The 24224-nt window shown below is 48.3% G+C and overlaps 1 protein-coding gene across 1 annotated transcript in view; it reads left to right on the forward strand.

Annotated features, from left to right (window-relative positions):
• Window positions 1-1998: 1998 nt before the first annotated feature.
• DNAAF11 (dynein axonemal assembly factor 11) overlaps window positions 1999-24224 on the forward strand; it is a 53005-nt gene continuing 30779 nt past the window's right edge. The window contains 7 exon segments of the mRNA XM_056854701.1: window positions 1999-2008; window positions 7845-8012; window positions 11899-11976; window positions 14581-14753; window positions 18488-18714; window positions 19981-20178; window positions 20995-21072. Of these exon segments, the coding sequence (XP_056710679.1) occupies window positions 1999-2008; window positions 7845-8012; window positions 11899-11976; window positions 14581-14753; window positions 18488-18714; window positions 19981-20178; window positions 20995-21072 (932 nt within the window).

Below are 24224 nucleotides of genomic sequence, written 5' to 3' on the forward strand. Positions count from 1 at the left end.
AGCTGGGTATGCTCCAGGGACACATTTTAGGAGCTGTTGTGATAGTTAAAGGGGAGTGGTCAGTGGGTGATTCCCCATGCCTAGAGTTGCTAACTTCAGGTTGGAAAATTCCTGGAGATTTGGTGGGGGATGGAGTCTGGGTACAGCAGGGTTTGGGGAAGGGGGGGGGGACTTCAATGGGGTATAATGCCAAAGCATCCTTTTCCTCCAGGGAAACTGATCTCTGTAGTCTGGAGATCAGCTGTAATTCCAGATCTCCAGCCCCCCTCCGGAGGTTGGCAACCCTAGCAAAAGTAAGCTGAATGAAGCCCTAGACCAGAGGTTCCCAAATTGTGCTCCAAGGAGCACTTGATGCTCCGCGAAGCATCTCCTAGTGCACCATGAAGAGAAGAGAAAAATACCGTCATTCGGGAGGTGGTGAGCTCTCCTTCCCTGGAGGATTTTAAGCAGAGGCTAGGTGGCCATCTGTCAGCAATGCTGATTCTATGACCTTAGGCAGTTCATGAGAGGGAGGGCATCTTGGCCATCTTCTGGGCATGGGTCACTGGGGGCGCATGGGGGAGGTAGTTGTGAGTTTCCTGCATTGTGCAGGGGATTGGACTAGATGACCCTGGAGGTCCCTTCCCACTCTATGATTCTATAGGTGCTAGGTGAAAATTAGTGCTCCTTGACGAATTTCTCTCCATGACTCAAAAAGTTTGGAAACTTCTGCCCTAGACAATGTGGGCGGGGGGAGACCTGAGGGCTGGGATTTCCCAACTGTGCCCCCCTCCCACCCTCTATTATTTATTTACGTTTCTACCCCACCCTCAATCCCCAGCCGAAGCAAGGGCCAGGGCGGCTAACATCACAATATCAAATACAATAAAATACTATAAAGTCACAGTGTAAAAACACTTTAACATCCCATTTCTTTTTTTTGTATTTTTTTTAATTTTTATAATATAAAACAAAATAAACAAATACAATAACAGAAAAAAATACAAGAGTATCAATTATTATTATGTAGTTGTAAAATTCAACAAAGCAAAAATACCCTTTTGACCCTCCACCCACCTTAAAAAGTGACCCATCACCTGACTTCCGCAGAAGTATCTAAACAGTTTTGAAAATTGTTAAGAGTAATAATAAAAAAGTAAGTAAACTTGTTTCTATAACTCACTAACTAAAATAGTAAAGTATGAGCTTTCGTGAGCCACAGCTCACTTCTTCAGATACCTGAAGAAGTGAGCTGCGGCCCACGAAAGCTCATACCCTACCAGAAAATATTTTTGTTAGTCTTTAAGGTGCTACAGGACTCTTGCCCTTTTCTACTACTGCAGACAGACTAACACGGCTACCCACTGTGAATTATCTAAAATAGTAACATCCATTTTTGCCAGTTTATCCCAATATGTGATGGCCTTTGCCCAACATCCCATTTCTCATAGTCCCCCCCAAAGCGTGCTTCATACAACTGTTGGTGTCGCCTGTTCTGCAGAAAAGTGAACTAAAAATATTTAAAATAGGGGTGCAAAGGAGACCCATGGGGGCAAAAACGCACGAGAGGTTTTGCCTTGGGTTTGCCGCTCTCTAGATGCACATGTTCCCCATCTGCATCCTCCAAACTCTGCAGGGGGGCTTAGTTTTGATAATCCGGCTGGGGGGAAAAATGTGCATTTGGAGAGTTGCAAAACCTCCCATGCCTTTTCGCCCCCAGCGAGCACAACCACCCCGGGGGAGGTCCAGCGCTTCCTCCTTCTCCCCCTCCAGGCCCTGCACCGTCGTCACTTCCGGCACAAAACCGTCCTTCCGCGCCTGCTGGCTCCCAAGCGAAGCCGACGGGGCTATGGAGACGGGGACGCCTAGAGCGACGCCTTCCTCGAGCGCGGCGGGGAGAAACGGCCGTGGCCTTCGGCCACGCCCCCTCCGGTTGCCATGGCTACGAGAGAGGCGTCCGTTAGTGGCGGTTGCGGCTGGGAGAAAAGCGAGCCGGGAGGGGCAGCGAAGGCGGCGGCCATGGTGCGCAGTGAGTGGCTCCGCTTTCTCTTTCCTTCCCCCCCCCCCCGTCCTCCTCGAACTGACTCGAGGAGTCCGATGCCCTGGGGCATGTGCAGAGCGCGCTCTCAAAGTCAGGGCGCCGCGAGTATGTGCAGAGTAAGTTTCCAAAGCCAGGGAGCCCAGAGCGTGCGCAGATGCATTCCCAAAGCAAGCCCAGAGCGGGTGCAGAGTGCATTCCCAATGGGGTTGCCAACCTCCAGGTACCGGCTGGAGAAATATGCACAAGTACCAAGAAGCAAGGCTGAGAAAATAAATAGTACTGGGCTCTGCATTGCAAATGATATAAGAAATTGGTGCAAAAAATAAGATATAAGAAATTTCATATAAGAAATTGGTGCAAAAAATGTGAATACAAACAATTACAAACGGAATGTTGTTCCTTGGTTCTTGTAGGTTATCCGGGCTGTGTGACCGTGGTCTTGGACACAGCCTGGATAACCTACAAGAACCAATGAACTCTGACCGTGAAAGCCTTCAGAATGTTGTTCCGTTTGAAATTGTTTGTATTCACATTTTTTGCACCAATTTCTTATATGAATAGACAAAAAGGGCAAGAGTCCAGTAGCACCTTAAAGACTAACCAAAATATTTTCTGGTAGGGTATGAGCTTTCGTGAGCCACAGCTCACTTCTTCAGATACAGCTAGAATGTGAATCCATCGGTCTTTAAGTAGCGGAACAGTATGTAAATGTGAATAGCAGGCTTGATGGGATTAGGTGTGATATGCAGAAGAGTCTGTGATGTCCAGGGGCAGAGATGGGTGTGGAGAAATCAGCATTGGTAATGGGCCATGAATGCAAGGTCTTTATTCAGCCCAGGTAAATGCTGTGAATTATATGAATAGAGTATCATTTGCAATACAGAGCCCAGTGCTATTTATTTTCTCAACCTCCAGGTACCAGCTAGAGATCTCCCGCTATTGCAACTGATCCCCAGCCGATAGTGATCATTTCACCTGGAGAAATTGGCTGCTTTGGCAACTGGACTCTATGGCATTGAAGTCCCTCCCCAAACCCCGCCCTCTTCAGGCTCCGCCCCCAAAAACTTCCCACTGGTGGCGAAAAGGGATTTGGCAACCCTAATTCCCAAAGCAGGTGCAGAGTGCATTCCCAAAGCCAGCCCAGAGCATGTGCAGAGTGCCTTCCCAAAGCCGGGGAACCAAGAGAATGTGCAGAGTGCATTCCCAAATCTAGTGAACTGAGGGCATGTGCGGTGTATTCCAAAATCCAGTGAACTGAGGGCACTAACGCACCAACAATTTACAGCAGAGTTTCATCGTGCTTGGGGTGTGTGTTTTGGATGCGTATTCTTCATTTCCGATCGCACAGTGCCTGTGAAGACTGCTCCCAAGACGGTTTATCGTCATATTGTTGTCGCACCGTTGAGAGGAGCATGGGGTATAAAAACCAGCTCCTCCTCCTCCTTCCCGGGACATGAGTCTCGTGCAGCCGAAGCCCCAGGGCGAGAGAAAGGTCTTTTTTGGGGAGGGGGGGATTTAGCGAGTCCCCAGGGCGTCCACTCCGTTCCTGGGCAAGGTTGCCCGCCGCGCCCCTGTGCGCTCTCCCGTCCGTCTCCAGGCGCGCACGTGGCCGGTGTGAGCGCCGTTCCTGCAGCTGCTGCTGCTGCATCTACAGGGCTCAGCCCGGCTGGCAGCAGGGCAGCCGTGGGGCCCCCGCCCCGAGGCGGAGCTCCCCGGCCGGCCCATCCCAGCCACCCAGCTGCCGAGGCGCGGGGAGCGGCGTGGCGGGGAGCGGGATGAGCGGCGGGCAGAGGCTGGCCCTGCGCGGCCCGGGGTCCTGGGGCTTCTGCCTGGTGGGCGGCAAGGACTTCGAGCAGCCCTTCATCATCTCCAGTGTAAGCAGCGGGGAGACCCCCTCCCTGCCCCAGAGCCCCGCAGGGGCACACCGCCTCGCACCCCCCTGCCTCCTTGCTGCTGGGGGACCCCCCCCCCCCGGCAGAGGCTGCAAGAGACCCCCCCCCCAGTTGCAAATGCAAGGCTTCAGCTTTGGGGGGGGAGTGTCTCCAGGGATCCTTTTTACTGTTTTGAAATGACATAAGGCAGTGGTGGCGAACCTGTGGCACGTGTGCCAGAGGGGGCAAGCAGAGCCCTCTCTGTGGGCACGCGCACCATCGCCCCAGCACATCTAGAGAGTTGCAAATCCAAGGCAAAACCTCCCGTGCGTTTTGGCCATCTGGTCCCTCGCCTGCCGGCCGTGCTAAGACCCTGCGGGATCTGCCCGGGCCTGCCTCCCACCTTCCTTTCCCCCCCTGCTTCCCTGAACCTCCCGATGGGCCTCCGAGCGGCTCCGGAGCAGCAGCAGGCGGCGGGGTGGGCATGGAGAGGCGAGGCCGGGGGCTGTTGCTGCCACTGCTACTGGCTGCCCTGGCCAGCGTGCAGTACAAGTACAGCTTCCACGGCTTCCCAGCGGCCAAGCTGCTGCTGCTGCAGCGCGCCTACGCCTACGTGCTGGAGCAGTTCGAGGGTTGGAAGGAGAGCGTCCGTGCCCTGGAAGCCAGCTTGCGCCTCCACTGCCTGCTGCATGACAGCGAGGCGCACTGCCACCATGAGTGCACCGGCAGCGGCGAGGCACCGGGGAAGCCCTGACTCGGGGAGCCGGCCTTTGGAGAGCGGGGGCCCGGCGCTGCTCCAGACGAGGGGCTGGCTGAGCTGGAGCTCTTTGACGCGCCTCCTGCCTGCGGCGCTGCAAGTGCGGCCTTCCCGTCTTCCAACTCCTCTACCCACCGGCCGAGACCCTGTGTGACTTCCAGTGACGCACCCTTTACCTGTACTGCACTGTGCGCTCTATAAGGTGAGGGGCACGCCCCCCCCCCCCCGGAGACCATCTGGCCGCGCGATCCTGTGCAGAGCGACTCCGCTAGCATGGGATGAAGTGGGGTTGTTAACGTATGAGTTGTTTTTTCTAAACTAAAGCCTCAGTATTCAGGTTAAATTGCCGTGTTGGCACTTTGCGATAAATAAGTGGGTTTGGGGTTGTAGTTTGGGCACTCGGTCTCTAAAAGGTTCGCCATCACTGAAATAAGGAAATACATCGTGGTATAGGCGTTTTGGGAAAAAACAGATGTCTGGCGCTTCCAAAGCATTTCCAAGCCGAAACGGGAGGTCTGAGGTGCGATCTAACCAGGATAACACGTTTTTTTAAACGTAGTATATACTGAGTGCGTTAGGCCCCTGAGTGCATTGTGTGGAGTGTATTTCCCCATTGTGTTGGGCATAAACCTTTCGGTGAATCTCTTATTTTTCTACACAGGCCATGTTTATGTTTCTTGTTTTTATCATTATTTACATGTATAGCTACTTTCCCCCTCATCTGAGGAAAAGGTGGAGAGAGGGAAGGTGAACAAACCAAACATGGTTCCAGAGAGATGTTGCCAGAGAGAGCTCTTGTAATCCTTAGATGTAATTTTGCCTTTCCAAATGCCTTTCCTTTCTAAATTAAAGACGCATAATTTACGTAGCATCGTTTAAACCTTCAAAGGAATGTCAGCCGCCCAAACCTTTTGGATGCTTATTAATACTGGAACAGGCTGCCATCTGTGGGCTTAATATATGTATTTGGCACAGATGATGTTTGTTATAAGGGGTGGTCACGGAAAGGCTTCGGCTTCTGGAGGTGAGGCTTTGTGGTAAATGCATATTGGTTCAATCGGCACTGGGAGAGTCTGTCCAGCACTCAGGCAAGGCTCAGATATAACAACCACTATTAAGTTTTTGTGAATGACTCCGAAGTATGCTTGTGCTTAGGGTTGCCAACCTCCAGGTGGTTCAAAACAAAACAAAAAACAGCACGTAGCACAAAATCACCTTATGCATTCACTATATTATCACTATAACTCAGACAGATACTGAATATAGAGGTACACAATGCATACAACCACATGAAAACACATGAAAAACACAACAAACCTATACCACCAACAACCTATAATGCCAACAATTCTAATATGATAATGATAATAATAATACCCTTCCCATAGAGTTCGTGTCAAAAAGTTATTTAGACACTGTATAGCTGTTCCAAACAAGCTGTATCTTTTGTGACACACTGGAAAAAAACTCAGCAGTGACTATTCCATGAAAGAGTAGTAAACTCTAGCTTGCGAGGCGAAGGTCTTGCTTTATTCTCCGGATCAGTGCCCCTGGGATTATGGGTCAACAACGGTTGAATGCCGTAGGTTGTAGATAATGTAGGGACGTGTATCCTAGGTATTTTTATCACGTTTCACTATAGGGCTTCTTCAGCCTATAACAGTGATGGCGAACCTTTTAGAGACCGAGTGCCCAAACTGCAACCCAAAACCCACTTATTTTTTGCAAAGTGCCAACACTGCAATTTAACCTGAATACTGAGGTTTTAGTTTAGAAAAAACAACTAATACGTTAACATCCCCACTTCATCCCATGCTAGTGGAGTCACTCTGTACAGGATCGCAGGCTGGCCTCCAGGGTACGGACGCTCTCCTTCCAGCTCTCGCCCTTGTACTGCTCCAGCATGTAGGCATAGGCGCGCTGCAGCGCCAGCAGCTTGGCCGCCGGGAAGCCGCGGAAGCTGTACTTCTTGTACTGCACGCCAGCCAGGGTGGCCAGTAGCAGCGGCAGCAGCAGCCCCCGGCTTTGCCACTCCATGCCTGCCGTGCCGCCTGCTGCTGCTGCTGCTCTGGAGCCGCTCAGCTGCTTGGAGGCCCATCAGGAGGCTCCGGGAAGCAGGGGGGAAAGGAAGGTGGGAGGCAGGCCCGGGCAGATCCCGCAGGGTCTTAGCGCGGCCGGCAGGCGAGGGGAGGGACCAAATGGCCAAAACGCACAGGAGGTTTTGCCTTGGATTTGCAACTCTCTAGATGTGCTGGGGCGACGGTGCGCGTGCCCACAGAGAGGGCTCTGCGTGCCCCCTGTGGCACACGTGCCACAGGTTCACCACCACTGGCCTATAACATTCTACAAGACCACAGAGGGTTCTTCTAACAGGTTTTCTTCCCTCTCCAAACCCCACCATCCTCAGGCTCCACCCCCAAAATCTCAGGTATTTCCCGTCCCTGAGCTGGCAACCTTACTTGTCCCCCTTTCTCCTATTGCACATGGCTTGGTAACTAAAAGATTTTTGGGATTTGTATTTTGTTAGTATGGTGTGTACTAGAAATGATAATTTGTATCCCCCCCATTCTCAAACACGTTCAGATATGCATCCGTTCCAGTCCTTATATAGCCAGAATGTGGTCTAAACCTGTTCCAGAACCTACTTTGTAAAGAAAAGCCTACTCCTAATCTCCAAAACGTACTGTCGTTAGCAGCCTTTCTCAGGTCTTGCTGATTGAGAGTTGTAGCTTCCTTGATAGAGTCAGTCCATCTCATGTTGGGTCTTCTTCTTCTCCTGCTGTCTTCAACCTTTCCTAGCAGGGAGAAGGCTTAGGGGCAAGACATTCCAGGTGTACTGTGACCCATTTTGTTGTGGGAGATGGTGCCATTTGAATATTCCATTTTTGGCATAAAAAATGATCTATGTGTGAGGATGCCAACTGGTTTTTGGCATCCTTATGCCAACTCTAATTCGTTTAAGCAAAGAACAGGCCTTTATTATGTGTGTATTACCCTTACTTGGTTACATTTTCATGTACCTTTAAGCGTGATCAAGGTCACTTATGTAGTTGTTGTTTTTTCTAATAGGAAAGTGTCCATCATATATTCAGTTTAGCTAAGAGATGTGATTTACTTTATGCTTTATGGGGGAAATGAATGCAACCTTAATTTCTGAAAGAAATTGCATCCAGTATATTGTGATTTTTTTCCCCAGTTACGGAACAACTTGTCAGACAACGAGCGGAGCACAACAACTGTGAAATCTTTTCCTTGGAAGAAATTTCCTTACACCAGCAGAATTTGGAGAAACTAGAACATCTTGACAAATGGTGCCAAGATTTAAAAATCCTCTATCTTCAGAACAACTTGATTCCCAAGATTGGTAAGTGCATTTGTTTATGAATTTTTATTTCTACCTACCCAAGGACTGGAAATGACCTAAAACTATGTAGGGCAGGAAAAGAATTGAAATAGGATAAGGCTCAGGCCCAAAGTTGAGCTTTATCTACTGCTGTTTTCTTCACCCAAGTATCTATGTAAGAATTCTCTACATTGTTTTGTGAATTGTACGTTTGCACTCTGTGTATGCTCAGCCGGGTTACAAATGGAATGCTAGTTTTGAAGCTGAAGAAAGAGGCCATAAAAGCCATCAGTCAGATCTCAGAAGCTAAGCAGGGTCAGCCCTGGTTAGTATTTGGATGGGAGACCACCAAGGATTACCAGGGTTGCTGTGCAGAGAAAGGCACTGGCATACCACCTCTGTTAGTCTCTTGCCTTGGAACCCCCCACCCCCCATAAGTCGGCTGCGACTTGACGGCACTTTACACACACACACAAGGTTAACATAGTGCAAGATGGCCTCATGTAGGCAAAGATACATTTCCCACCTTGGTGTATTTTTCCAAGGGAATTTGTGGGAAGAAGCTCTCCATTTAAGAAAGGGGGCAGCCATCCTTAGAGCAGCCGTTAGGGGAAAAAATGATCAGAGACACAGACATGCTGTAGAGAAGAGGCATACCAGAGGGAGAAAATTATAGATCTGAAACCAACATATGCACAGCAAACCTGGAACCAGTAAGAAATGTGTGCTTATCTCTTTAACATCACAGAGATACCATATATACTCGTGTATAAGCCGAGTTTTTCAGCCCAAAAAAAGGGCTGAAAAAGCCTAACTCGGCTTATACGCGGGTCAATACGGTAGAGGGGGGAGGAGGGAGGGGGGAACTTACCGCTGCTGCTGCTTTCCCCCGGCCGGGAGCGGCCTCCAGGAGCCTCCTGCTGCCGCAAGGAGGCCGCACCGCCGCCGCCGCTTTCCCCTGGCCGGGAGCGGCCTGCAGGAGCCTCCTGCAGCTGCAGGGAGGCCGCGCTGTCCCCCCCGCTGGGCCCGCACCGCTTCCCGCCGCCAGGAGCCCGGTCAGGTAAGCCTGCGGGGGGGGGGGGGGAGGGAAGAGGGGTTATAAGCCGACCCTCGGCTTATACGCGGGTGCCTAATTTTTCCCCATTTTGGGGGAGAAATTAGGCACCTCGGCTTATACGCGGATCGGCTTATACACGGGTATATACGGTCAATAAGTTTTAGATCTAGCAAAAGAGGAATGTATGTGTATCTGTTTGATTTCCCCTGTATGCTGTAGTCCAGATGTCAGATGCTGTGGTCCAGGGGTCCCCAACCTTTTTCAGCCTGCAGGCACATTTGGAATTCTGACACTGCCTAGTGGCCACAGCAACAATATGTCTGCCGCAAAATGGCTGCCGCAGGAGGCGGAGCCAGCTACAACAAGATTGCTACAGCTTCAGTAACACAGTGTAGATCATTGTGCTTCTGCCAAAGCAACATTGTAAAAAAATCTGCACAGCCGATCCAATCTGCAATAGTCAATCAGAAGCCTCGCTGGGAAAAAGCCCTACCTGGCCCTGCCCACTTTCTAGAAACACTTGGTGGGTGTCAGAAAAAAAGAAAGGCTGTGGCTCAGTGGTAGAGCATCTGCTTGGCATGCAGAAGGTCCCAGGTTCAATCCCCAGCATCTCCAGTTAAAGGGACTAGGCAAATAGGTGATGTGAATGACCTCTGCCTGAGACCCTGGAGAGCCACTGCCGGTCTGAGTAGACAATACCGACTTTGATGGACCCAGGGTCTGATTCAGTATAAGGCAGCTTCATGTGTTCATGTGTTCAAGAAGAGTTGGTTTTATATGCCAACTTTCTCTTCCACTTAAGGAAGAATCAAACCGACTTACAAACACCTTCCCTTCCCCTCCCCACAACAGACACCCTGTGAGGTAGGTGGGGCCGAGAGAGTGTGACTAGCCCAAGGTCACCCAGCTGGCTTCATGTGTAAGAGTGGGAAAACCAATCCAGTTCACCAGATTAGTCTCTGCCGCTCATGTGGAAGAGAGGGGAATCAAACCCAGTTCTCCAGATCAGATCCACCACTCCAAACCACCGCTCCTAACCACTACACCGTGGTGGCTTAAGGAGGGGATTCTGAAGCTAAATAAAGCCTGACTGCAGATCATCACACTGAAGTTCTATTAATGGCCAGCTGAAGGCAGCAGAGAAAGGGAATGAGCGGATAAATGGGAAGATGCCACTTCCTCGTTGTGGTCTAGCAGCTTAACACCAGGGCCAGCTGAGTAAATCCCTCATTCTCCGTGGTAAAAATAAAGGCCTAAGGGGCTGTTTAACCACAGTGTTATCTGCCTTCATGCCCTGTAAGTAATGTCTGCTGCCCATTTCCATATATTAAGGCTCTATGAAAGTAGAGTTGCCAACCTCCAGGTACTAGCTGGAGATCTCCTGCTATGACAACTGATCTCCAGCTGATAGAGATCAGTTCACCTGGAGAAAATGGCCGCTTTAGCAATTGGACTCTGTGGCATTGAAGTCCCTCCCCTCCCCAACCCCCCCCCACTCACGTTCCACTCCCAAATTCTCCCACTGGTGGCGAAGAGGGACTTGGCAACCCTAAACGGACAGACCTTCTTTTTTTTCCTGGCCAGTTGGCAACCCTGATTTGGCCCCATTCTTTGCAGTTGCTTTGGATAATCCCCACTTAGTCTCCATGGGTTCAGTTACTAATCCTCTGAGCAGAGCGGGACAGCAGGATCCGACCTATTGAATCCCTGAAATGAATAAGCAGTTTCCCGACTGAGCTTTTGGCCTTTGTGGCTTCATTGTGTTTTGCTTTCTCTAACATAGCCGCTTTGTGTGTTTAATTCACAAGCTATAATTTCTTTGAATAAAGTTGTCTGGGCTGTAGATGGAGGGGAGGCAAACCAAAGCTGCTTCTCTGCCCCCTTCCCATTCAGCTCCTCCTCTTCTGTGTCCTTTCCCACTGCCTCCAGGTAGAAGTCCACTTTTTTTTCCTGGCTGCCTTAATTTAACAGCCTATTCTTTATAACCATACAGCAGGGGTCCCCGACACTGTCCCTCTGGGTACCACGGCGCCCAGCAATACAGTTCAGGTGTCCGCTAGGTGTTTTTAGAAAGTGGGCTGGGCCAGGTGGGGCTTCTGCCCAAACAGGCTTCTGATTGGCCACTGGAGATTTGATTGGCTGTGCAAATTGATAGAAAATATAGCATATGCTTCTTTTACATTGTTTACCGTTAAGGAAAAAAGAAAGGTACTTAAAACTGCACACTAACAGCGTGATTCGGTGCGAGAATTATTTATGTCACATCCAGTCTAAACCTATTAATTCAGGAGCCCCGTGGCGCAGAGTGTTAAGCTGCAGTACTGCAGTCAAAAGCTCTGCTCACGACCTGAGTTTGATCCCGACGGAGGTCGGTTTCAGGTAGCCGGCTCCAGGTTGACTCAGCCTTCCATCCTTCTGAGGTCGGTAAAATGAGTACCCAGCTTGCTGGGGGTAAAGGGAAGATGACTGGGGAAGGCACTGGCAAACCCCCCCCCCCCCCCCGCAAACAAAGTCTGCCTTGGAAACGTAGGGATGTGACGTCACCCCATGGGTCAGGAATGACCTGGTGCTTGCACAGGGGACCTTTACCTTTTTAAACCCATTAATTACAGTGGTCTCTGGCTGTAGTAACTCTTCCTAGGTTTGCATCGTAATTTTACCATGCCCGTGGACAGAATTATACTTCCATACACTTTCTCTCTGTTGTTTTTGCTTCTGTTCTGTTCCTGTGCTGCCAGAGAAATTAATGAAATATGCATTTTTTCCCCTTGGCAGCCAGTGTCATGACTGAATTTGTTGTCGATCCCCATGCCAGATTAGTAAAGGTACCCTTTTTTTGTTCTGTTCCAGAAAATGTGAGCAAACTGAAGAAGCTGGAGTATTTAAATTTGGCTTTGAACAACGTTGAAAGAATTGAAAATTTGGAAGGTAAGCTCTTTGCTTTAAAAAGGTTTCTCTAAGTCTAGATTGTTAACCAGGGGAGAGTTTGAGAGAGGAGGTGAGACTGCCGAATCAAGGCTGTGCTGTATATCCCCCCCCCTTCAGAAGCTAGTGGAAGTATCAACTCAGGGGTGTCAAACATAAGGCCCGGGGGCCGGATGCAGCCCCTTGAGAACATTTATCTGACCTGCGAGCCTGCCATGGCAGCCGCTCCCCCCCACACACACTCTTGATCTGGGCTGGCAAGCTCGCTGCGGGCTCACCAGTCGAGGCAGCAACCCCCCCCCCCCAATCTGGACTGGAGAACATGCTGCAGGCTCGCCAATCGAGGCGGCCACTCCCCCACTCTCTATCTGGGCTGGCGAGGCATGGCCCGGCCCGACCAAGTGACATTTATGTCATATCTGGCCCTCCTAACAGATGAGTTCGACACCCCTGGTAAACAATGTAAACCAATCACAAAAGAATGCGGGGAAACCAGGCGTCCAGCTTAGCAACCAATTGTAGGGATCGTAGCCAACATGCAAAGCAAGATGATATTGTTGTAACTAGTCTTTTTGTTCTTTAATGGAAGCTGATGTCTGTTAAGACACTTGATGGGTTGTAAGTAGGCCCCAATGAGTGCTTGGATTAATCAGAATATTTTAATTGACATTTTGGGACAACTGTTTTGTTGTCATAGTTTTGTGCTCTGGCAGCTAAATCACAAGATCGATTCATCTGGATCACACAAAGCCACAGAGTTGGATCCCATAGGAGATTTCTGTGGGCAGAAGGGATTTTTATTTATGGTGAACGGCTTTCTTGCCTCCCCCTCCCTCTGTTGCACCAACCCCCCCCCCCCCGTGCTGCTTCTAGGAGACAGGGGACCCCAGAAATATCAGAGGGGGGTGCAGAGGTTTGTAGTGGGTAGGGGAAATTGGCCAAAATCACCCCTTCCCACCCAGGAAAATCCTCAATACAATGCAAGCTGTACATGGCTTTTGAACGGGTATCATCTAGCCCAGTTGCAATGGGATGCACCTCAGACGGGAACAGATGATTTCTTGTAATGATATGCAGTCTATACTGAAAATAAGCTAAATGTACCAGTGGCTATGTGTAACCAACCGGAGAGACAATGGTGTCTGCATGTTAGAGGTGTCTCAGGAGAAAGCTGCATTCCTAGCACTACCAGATGCGCTGGTGAAGCATCATGGTTACAATCCAGCAAAAATAAGATCTGCTTACGTCTGCCTGTGTGAATGGAATGAAGCGCACAATTAAATTCTTAAGCCTGCTGATTGCAATGGATCTGGGGGGTTCAGCCAACTTCCGATGGTGGGCGCCCAGTATCTAGAGACATGGAATGGAACTCCCAAAATAGCGTTGGACCGTTCAGTCTTAACTGTGACATCCATATAACTTGGTTTCTCTAATTAAAGAGCAACCTGATCAAGTTGATAGCATGAGAACTGAATCGCAGTTTATGCAATTTAGGAATAAATCTTCCTGCTTTTATGCCAATAAAATTTTAATGGGAAAAGCTATTTGTGTAATTTCTTGACAGTCCCTTTCGGAGAAATGATAGTTAGTTAAGACCCCAGCTATAAATATCCCAGAGAGATATATCTCTTCCATCTAATTATTCTATAAAATTTGCCAAGGTACAAGCTAGATTGTCCCTTGCGATTAGGGTTATGGTGATTTTTTCTTTAAGTGCACATCTGTTTCTTTTAAGAAGAAAAAAACAGAAAAACGTGTAGACTATCTTTTGCATTTCCCCCCAAGTCGCTCAGGGTGGTACAGTGGTTTTCCCTTCCTCCATTTTACATTCACAATGATCCTGTGAGGTAGTTTAGGCTGAATGAGTGAATGGCACAAGGCCGTCCTGTCAACTTCATGACTGAGCAGACATTTGAACCTGTTCTTGTTCTCTATTACAACCACTATCCCTTCTGTTGTTATCCATGTGAGAGGCCAATCATCCCAGAATGCTGTTTCCTGTTACAGCTTCTAATCACCCAGATAAGGTTCAAACAATCAGTAGCCTAATTTTAGATTAAGTGCTATAGAGGGAGGGAGGGGTTGTGGCTCAGTGTTAGAGCATCTGCTTGGCATGCAGAAGGTCCCAGGTTCAATCCCCGGCATCTCCAGTTAAAGGGACTAGGCAGGCAGGTGATGTGAAAGACCTCTGCCTGAGACCCTGGAGAGCTGCTGCCGGTCTGAGTAGACAATACTGACTTTGATAGACCAAGGGTCTGATTCAGTAGAAGGCAGCTTCATGAGTTCATGTGCAGACCATCTGTCCCCAAATCAAGAAATAATTACCCAAAATATTCTTTATAGGACCACTAATTATTTTTATGCATTTCAAACGATCCTCGTTTAAAGAAATCTCTCCTCTCTTATGACAAGCTTAATCTTAGAAACAAGCAAACTGTCATAATTCCTAAAACGTCAATTAGTTGATATTTTGTTGGTAACATTGTTCCTGCTTCATAATCTAAGTCCTATGATCAGGCAAGGGATTCAGAATGGTTGGGCACCCCTGGGTGTGCTTACTAAATGCAAAATTAATTATGGGGAAAAACCCTCACATTTTCCAAACAGGTTGCGAAGACTTACAGAAGCTCGACCTGACGGCTAATTTCATAGGCGAATTGTCCAGCATTGAGTCCCTGAAGAAGAATATACATCTCAGAGAGCTCTTCTTAGTAGGGAACCCGTGTACTGATTTTGAAGGTTATAGACAGTTTGTGGTTGCAACACTTCATCAACTACAAGTATGTTGATATGCTATTTATTTACTTATTCGTTAAAAAGATTTTGACCCTGCATTTCAAGCATAGGTATCTTTTGAAGCAACTTACGGACTTGACAACAAATGCGCAATATTTATTTAATTTATTTTACACAATTTATACCCTGCCTTTCTGCCCTCATACTTTTTATTTTGTTTATTTTATTTACATTATTTATAGTCCAGCTTTCTCACTGAGACTCAAATCGCATTATCGGTGGCTGAGATATCGGTGGCTGAGATATCCTATAAACAATGCAGTAGGGTTTGGATTGCGGAAATTTGAAAACAGGCAGAAATCTGATACAGAGCTGAACCAATGCTGAAACTAAGTATTTAAATATGACACATTAATCAATGCAGAAATTATCCAGTAGGAACATACTTAACGGCAACACAGTGTGCTTTCCCTGTCCCTTTACCAAAGTACGTTTCTGAACCATTTCCTTATGGTACAAATTAAAACATGCAAGGTAGTATTACCTTTAAAACCAACACACACCTCACATCATTAAAACAAAGCTGGGGCTAAAATAGCATACAACAACATAAAAAGCAAGAATGAAAACATTGTGTAGGAAGGAGGGATTGCTGAGAGAATGCCAAAGAAAACCAGGAAGAAAAAAAAACAGAAGGGGACAAACAAGTCTTCCTGGGGAGAGAGTTCCTTGGAGCTCGTTGGTGCCGCTACCAAGGAGGCCCAGTACACACACATACCAGTCTGTAGGTGTGATTTCAGCGTCCTCTCGCCAGTCCTCGGGTGTTCCTGCCCCTCTTGCTCCATTGTTCCTACTTTGTGCTGCGGCAGCCAGAGGGTTAACCCCCCCCCCCCATTGCCTCCAATAAGTTACCAAGCTTCCATTCAGCAGCTGGTTCTTTTCGGTCTTACCTAGGAGAGAGTTTGTTTCCCTATGGTGGAACTGAGCTGCTTTCTTCTCAATGGCTGCTGTGGGGGACGGGGGCTGCTGATGTTCCCCCAGTCTTCAAAGTCTTCCTACCATGCAGCCCACAGCAAATAGCAGTGATCTTTGGTAATGGATCTGGAGTCCCCGCAGTGCGAATGTGTGGGGAAATGACTGGTTGTTGCTTCTGTTTCCCTCTCCTCCAGTGGCACCTGGAAGGAGGTGGTCTTTAGATGGACCTGGGTGCAATCTAGGGATGCCATTCCCGTTGCCTGCTGCCACTCCAAGCAGCAGCAGGAGGAATAGACAACAAAAACAAGCTGGTGGAATTGCGAGTGTGATGATGTCATTTCCAGGGAAACCTGAGAAGTGGTGGGTAGGTATAGGAATTGCCAGAAACTCTATGATTTTACCATAGAGTTTCTGGCAATTCCTGGAGCGACCTGATGTTATTTCCAGATTCCCCCCCAGAAGTGATGTCATCACATCCACAACGCCGCCCCTCACCACAACCTTGCCCCCGACCCTCCCCCTGGTTCCTAGGCTTGGCTTGGCAACCCTAGTCCCACTTTGCTGTTCTCTCCCATGCTCTTCCTGATCAGCAGTGGATGGAAGCCGGAGACTATTTAACATATTTGTTATCTGCTGGTTGGCCCGGGCCCCCACAAAGCCCCTAACAAGCATTAAACAGTAATTCCGACAATCAATTAAAAAAAACAAATGACAACACCATCAGCTCAATACCCTGAAGCCGATCAGCTCGCAATACAGAAAATGCAGAAATGACACAACTCCGAGAAACCTATCCGTCTTAAGAAAGGAAGGAGTAACCAGCAGACGAAATGCATTATCCAAATGCCATCAGAAAAAGAACAGTTCTCAGCAAATCCGCCTGAAGGCCAAGAGGAAAAGAACATTGCGGCTTGAAAGATAACGAGCAACATCCTTCCTTGGTGCCAAGGGCCAGAATTTGTTAATCCAATATTAATGTTAATGCAAAATATAGATTGGTCCTTTTAGCATGTAATGAAATTCATGCTAAAAGTTTTGCCCGACACATTGAACAGAAGTATTAAGCAGGCCAATTCCCAAATCCCCAGACTGACAAATGGCTGGTTTGTGTTTGATTTCCCCCCCCCCCCACCCACTTCCTGGAGCAAATTTAGCTGCGTGTACATTGGCCGTGCAGCTCGGTCCACCAGATTTAGCTTGCACTTCTTTTAGACTCTGGTCTACATTTAGATTTCACATTTTTAAAATGACATTTGGCTTAAATGGAGCTAAAAACAGCACGAGGCAGCCATTAGCCATACAGAGGCAGCACTGCTTAGAGTCTGTTCTATAGCTAAGTTTGGCCAAGAAATACGATCCTCCCAAAAGTTGATCCATCCCATGAGTTTTCTGGGATTGCCAAATCAAAACCCAAAACTAGATAGGATACTAGGTGGGGCGGTGGACTGTAATCTGGAGAACCAGGTTTGATTCCCCACTCCTCACCGGGTTCGATTCCCCACCAGGTTCGATTCCCCCGCTACTAGTTGGAGCGGTGGACTCTAATGTGGAGAACCGGGTTCGATTCTCCACATCAGTGGCAGAGGCTAATCTGGTGAACCGGGTTGGTTTCCCCATTCCTCCACATGAAACCAGCTGAGTGACCTTGGGCTAGTCACACACTCTCAGCCCCACCTACCTCACAGGGTGTCTGTTGTGTGTGTGTGTGAGGGGGGGAGGTGATTGTATGCTGGTTTGATTCTCCCTTAAATAGTAGAGAAAGTTGGCATATAAAAACCAACTCTTCTTCTTCGTCGTCTTCTAGTTAACAACAACAATAACACCTTTATTGGCATATGTTCGCAATAAGTACAAAGACTGCAGAGTGCAAAACTATGACTAAACAAAGTCAGCACTCATAGCCAGTGGCAAAATTTTTGCTACCCTGTCTATCGTGGCAGGATTTTGTCCAGAAAAAAAAAGTTGTACCTTGCACTTGTCCGAAGCTCCATTCCAATTAACTAAGAGTGGGTTAAGGAGTGTGGCTCGAATGTCAGCATAAAAAGGGAAATATAGGAAAGCTTGCTGTAGTGATTCTACATAAGAACATAAGAAAGGCCATGCTGGATCAGACCAAGGCCCATCAAGTCCAGCAGTCTGTTCCCACAGCGGCCAACCAGGTGCCTCCAGGAAGCCTACAAACAAGACGACTGCAGCAGCACCATCATTCCTGTGTTCCACCGCACCTAAGTTAATAGGCATGCTTCCTCTGATCCTGGAGAGAATAGGTGTGCATCATGACTAGTATCCATTTTAACTAGTAGCCATGAATACCCCTTTCCTCCATGAACATGCCCACTCCCCTCTTAAAGCCTTCCAAGTTGGCAGCCATACCCACATCCTGGGGCAGGGAGTTCCACAATTTAACTATGTGTTGTGTGAAGAAATACTTCCTTTGATCTTTTTTGAATCTCTCACCCTCCAGCTTCAGCAGATGACCCCGCATTCTAGTATTATGTGAGAGGGAGAAAAACCTCTCCCTGTTCACTCTCTCCAAACCATGCATAATTTTATAGACCTCTATCATGTCTCCCCTCAGGTGCCTTCTTTCGAATCTAAAAAGCTCTAAGCGTTTTAACCGCTCCTCATAGGGCAGTTCTGCACATCTCAGTCTGCTATGTCAGAGTCTGTTTATGTATGGGATTTTTTGAAACCTCCCTAATAGCACAGCAGAGGACTAGTTGTATATTAATAACACAATCTGAATGTTGGAGGGCTTTCTTGATTGTGTACAATATTTTGAACTGTTTTCCTCCTTTTCGAGTGTTTGGACTCTAAAGAAATAAGGCGTTCCGAGAGGTTACAGGCTTTGCAGGACTACCCCGAGGTCAAGAAACAAATCAAAGAACAGGAACAGGCCTACCTTCTTCAGAGAGCCCGGGAAAAAGAAGAGGCGGAAAGACAGGCAAGGGGAAAACAGGAGAAGAAGAAGAAGGAACAAAAGGAACACACCCCTGGCTTTCACGGCCAATGGTATGCAGGCATTGATGCCCCCCCCCCCGCCCCCCGTTCATGTGCATGTTCAAACACGTGAAACTGCCTTATACATAGGGTTGCCAGCTCCGGGCTGGGAAATACCTGGAGATATTGGGGGTGGAGCCTGAGGAGGACAGGGTTTGGAGAGGAGAGGGACTTCAATGGGGTATAAGGCCATAGAGTCCACCTTCCAAAGCAGCCATTTTCTCCAGGGGAACTGATCTCTGTCTCCTGATAGTATTCATTGTACAGAGCCAAAGGCCGTTACAGTCAGTCACCAAGACCATAAAACATAAGTCATAAATAACAGCATTAAAATAAAACAGGTCCAAAAGGGCTTATTAAAATAAAACATTTCACCCTTCAGATATAGCTTTCGCCCATATTTTCTTAGCTGTGACATTCTGAGTGAAATGAGCGAGTCCGTCTCCGAGAGAAGAAACATCAGCTTCTACGAGGAAGAGTTTAAGTCTTTCAGGAGCTCTGCAACAATTGTCTACTCCAATAGACAGCAGCTGAGAAAGATCCTTTATGTATTTAGAAAATGTATGTGCCGCTTCTCCAGATACCTGTTTGTGAGGGCTCACGATTAAAACAAAACCATGCAAGCCGTTGTTAGCATGAAAACAGCATAAACCAAATGCTGAGCAGCGGCCTAAAATAATATTAATAAAACCTTCTTCAGACTAGAAGCAGACCACGAAACGCCTGAAAAAAAGATGGAACCCCTTGGTTTCCGACATCTGCTCCTCAGAGTGCCAGTTATACGGACTGAAGCTGGGACTTTCTTCATGCAAAGCAGATGCTTAACCACTGGGCTATGCCCCCCTCTTAGATCATTCTTTTAGTATGGGAATGTTTCTGTCCTGGAAGGAAAACAATTACTGGGCATATGTGTTACGTAAGGACTGAGTATCGCATGGGTCTGAAGGCCACAGGTGGCTCCCAGAAGCCGTATGAATATTAAACATATCCAGTGGCTCAATGATAGAGCATCTGCTTGCCATGCAGAAGGTCCCGGGTTCAATTCCCGGTATCTCCAGTTAAAGGCAAGTAGGTGATGTGAAAAACCACCTGAGACCCTGGAGAGCTCCTGCCAGTCAGAGTAGACAATACAGACCTTGATGGACCCAGGGTCTGATTCAGTATAAGGCAGTTTCCTGTGTGTTCACTTCTATCATTTAAAAAAGCAAAATGGCTGGTTGTTGGGGCTTTGCGGCCATCGTTATCAGCATTTTCTGCTAGCATCATGATTTAAAGAGATTTCTTTTTTGCATTATGGTCCAGCATCTACTCCCTAGAAGGGACAGAAAACCACCCAGAGGCTGAAGGAGGAAACCAATACCATGATGTGGTGATAGGGGAAGAGGATGACGAAGCAGAAAAAGCTTTTTGGGAGGAGCCCGTGCCCCACACCCCAGAGGCTAGACTCGAAGCTCACAGATTCCTCGAAGAAAAAAAGAACGCAAAAGAAAACAGGTATTTGTCATTCTTGCTGTGGGTCTCCTAAACGGATGACCGGGGTTTTTTCCGTGTTACAAGATTTGCATCGATTTTTCTCACAGCCGCAGGGTCAGACGTTGTCTCTAAATAGCATTTTTTTTGTTTTTCCCCCTCTGGCCAAAGCAACATTTGATAGGCCTTAGAATGTCTAATGTTTGCCAATCCGTACATGCCACACCTTTATCGCGGCTGACTGCGCACTCCTGCAGAACAGTGCAAGGTGAGGCGTGGGTAGAGAGGAGAGTAAGAAAAGGCGGAGAAGATACAGGAAGAGGTAAAGGTCAAGAGGTGATTTGGTGGTCGGGAGCAGCAGTAAATTGAGCCCTGGCTCTTCACGTGATGCATAGTTCAGTTGTGGAACTCCCTGCCCCAGGATGTGGTGATGGCTGCCAACTTGGGCCCTCTTCTCACTGGAGAGGCTATTCCACCAAGCTGGGGCCAGGACAGAGAAGGCCCTGGCCATGGTCGATCTCTTTGGGCTGGAGATCACCAGAAGGTTGGTATTTGATGTTCATAAATTTCTCTGGGGAACATACCAGTTTGGACTGTGATTTGGTAGCCAGGGCTTGAGTCTTTAGGAGTTTTTAACTTCATTGGCATTTCTAACTTAAAACAACACATTTCCTAGTGTTAAAGTAAGCGAGGAGTGTTTTTTTGATGTATTTATTCAAAAGCTAGATCACATTCTATGGGCTTCCTCTTGTCGTTCCTTTTCTTTCTTTGCTGCCTCCCAGAAGGGATCAGAACACAAAATCAAAAACTGGTGTTCCTTTCCTCTTTTTTTTTGGACAGAGAACAGAAGAAGAAAGAGAAGTTGCCGAGGACTTTGATCACTCCAGAAGGAAGAGTTCTGAATGTGAACGCTCCCAAGTATGTAAGGAGAAACTGTCCTCTAGAAGAGTGAGCTGCTTTTGAATGAGGAGCTCAGTTATCTGATGAAGGATTTTGATAATCCAGTAGTAAAAAAACCCAGCTTTGTCAGATTCTAAAAAGAAATGTTTTGCATTTAAGATTTGCTGTGCTCAGGTTAAATTTATGCTCCGTATGTTCTGCAACGATTTAAGAAAGCTATCCTGTTTTCTGGTATCCCAAAGGCTATTCACCTGCTAGTTTTTTTGCACTCAGAAATGAAATCAGAAGGGCCATTAAACCAAACAAAAATCAGAAAACTCAGGAAAAACAGTCTCCCATAGGAAAGGTATTCTTGCCATTTATTAAAGGAGTCACTGATAGGATGGAGAAACTTTTGAAAAAACATAACCTACAAACAGTGTTTAAACCCACCAAGAAAATACAACAGATGCTACGATCAGCAAAAGACAAAAGAGACCCCCTCACCTCTGCAGGAGTATATCGTATACCTTGCAGCTGTGGACAAGTTTACATCGGGACAACAAAACGCAGCATACAAACAAGGATAAAAGAACATGAAAGATACTGCAGACTTGGCCATCCTGAGAAATCAGCAGTGGCGGAACATGGACTGACACAAACAGGACACAGGGTCTTATTCCAAGACACTGAAAGACTGGACAATTCTACCAACTATTTTGTCAGATTGCACAGAGAAGCCATTGACATTCATAAACATCAGCACAACTTTAATAGAAAAGAACAGAGTTTAAGAATGAATAAGGTTTGGCTTCCTGTCCTGAAAACCTCCAGACTAACAAAGACTACAGTCCACAATAGCCATGCAGATTAGCTTTGGATTTCACACATTAACAGATCACTTCAGGATACAATGGTTCCATATTAACATACCATACCCTCATTAGCACATTATCTTGATACTTACAGGACAATGATTAGCACATTACTTTTGATACTTTTTGCAGGACAGTGATTCAACTCAACCCAACCCCTTTCTGACTATATATTACTCTTCCTACACACTTGACACTGAGAGCCACTGTCCTTCAGTGTTACTCCTCTGAAGATGCCTGCCACAGCTGCTGGCGAAACGTCAGGAAAGAAAATACCAAGACCACGGTTACACAGCCCAGATAACCCACAAGAACCAATGAACTCTGACTGTGAAAGCCTTCGACAATATTTAGTAATGTGAAATTTTCTTAAGACAGTCATAGCTTGAAAGCTTTTATGCATGGGAGGTTTTGCCTTGGATTTGCCACTCTTTAGATGCACTTTTTTTTCACCCAGGTTCTCAAAACGCAACAATAAGCCCCATGCAGAGTTTTGAGAATTCGGATGGGGGAAATGTGCATCTAGGGAGCGGCAAAACTTCCTATGTATATATGGCCATAGTGAGAATTTACTATCCCAGGGGCCTGAAGCAAGAAAATGTGTGTGTGTGTGTTGGGGGGTATCCCCTGTACCATCTTGCTGTGGGGATCCAAGTTGAACTAGGAGGCGGATCTCACACCGATCAGTCCCAACTTTAGGGGGAAAGAGTGGACAGCGGAGAACTAGCTAAGGACAACCCTTCCCCACTGAGAGAGGAGAGCGTGCAAAGAGAGCGCTGGACTGGAAGGGGCCCACCTGGCCACTTCCCCCAGTCCAGAGGGAAGCCGAAGGAAGGCAAAAGCGCCTTTCCCATGCCAACCCGTACAGGAAGGAAGGGGGTTCTGAGAAGAAAGAGGGCTCCGCGCCGTCCCCCAAAGCGCACTGCTCAGGCCGGCAGCGGAGGGGCTTGAAGCCGGGCCCACCGCTGCTCGCCCCTGCAGCTCGTCCGCTCCTTTCCCGACCCAGCTGCCCACCGAGGCGCACTGCCCCAGCCTCACCTGTCCGAGGTGGAGACAGGCGGGGCAGAGCCGGAGAGGCGAGCTGGCCCTGAGGAACAGCTGAGCCATGGCCGCAGCTCAGCTGAGAGAGGGAGGGGCCCAGACGCAGACCCTGGAGGACTTTTGGAGCCCTGGAAGAGCGGGGCAGAGCCGGAGAGGCGAGCTGGCCCTGAGGAACAGCTGAGCCATGGCCGCAGCTCAGCTGAGAGAGGGAGGGGCCCAGACGCAGACCCTGGAGGACTTTTGGAGCCCTGGAAGAGCGGGGCAGAGCCGGAGAGGCGAGCGGGCTCAGAGGAACAACTGAGCCGCAGCCGCAGCTCAGCTGAGAGAGGGAGGGGCCCAGAAGCAAACCCGGGAGGCCTTTTGGAGCCCTGGAAGTGAAGGACGGGAGGCTCGGGAGGGGGCGGACGCTGCTGCTGTGCGCCCGGCCCTCTCACGCAACCCCGCGCGTGCCCACAGAGAGGGCTCAGCGTGCCGACTCTGACACGCGTACCATAGGTTCGCCAACACGGCCCTAGAAGCTAAAGAAGAAGAGTTGGTTTTTATATGCCAACTTTTTCTACCACTTAAGGGAGAATCAAACTGGCTTACAATCTCCTTCACTTCCCCTCCCCACAATAGACACCCTGTGAGGTAGGTGGGGGTGAGAGAGCTCTAACAGAGCTGTAACTTGCCCAAGGTCACCAAGCTGGCTTTGTGTGTAGGAGTGGGAAAAAAATCCAGTGCACCAGATTAGCCTCCGGCGCTCATGTGAAGGAGTGGGGAGTCAACTCCGGTTCTCCAGATCAGACTTCACCACTCTAAACCACTGCTCTTAACCACTACACCACGCTGGCTAATGACTAAACTGAAGCTATCGTACTTTGGTCACATTATGAGAAGACAAGAGTCACTGGAAAAGACAATCATGCTAGGAAAAGTCAAAGGCAGCAGGAACAGAGAAAGGCCCAACATGAAATGGATTCGATCTGTAAAGAGGCTTTTTTTTTGTAAAAATTGGTCTTTTTGCCCCATAGGGAACAGCGTTGTTGTACCTGCTAAAAAGCAGACGCAGCAACGCCATTCTCACCACTGGCGTTCCAGGTGGAATGGGGAGAGGAAGCTGCCTACAGGCAGCTCCACCCCCAGCATGCCCCGGGAAAGCCCCCTGGGACACCGGCACCTCCCCCGGTGTTGGCCTTTACACTGGTGGGAAGCTGGTGGAGGGCTCAGCTGGCGTCCCGGGGGGGCACTGCCATGGCAACACTGGGAGAACGGCGTCCGGGCCACCCTGCCAGT

The sequence above is a fragment of the Euleptes europaea genome, chromosome 8 (assembly GCF_029931775.1).
Source record: "Euleptes europaea isolate rEulEur1 chromosome 8, rEulEur1.hap1, whole genome shotgun sequence".
Lineage (NCBI taxonomy): Eukaryota > Metazoa > Chordata > Lepidosauria > Squamata > Sphaerodactylidae > Euleptes > Euleptes europaea.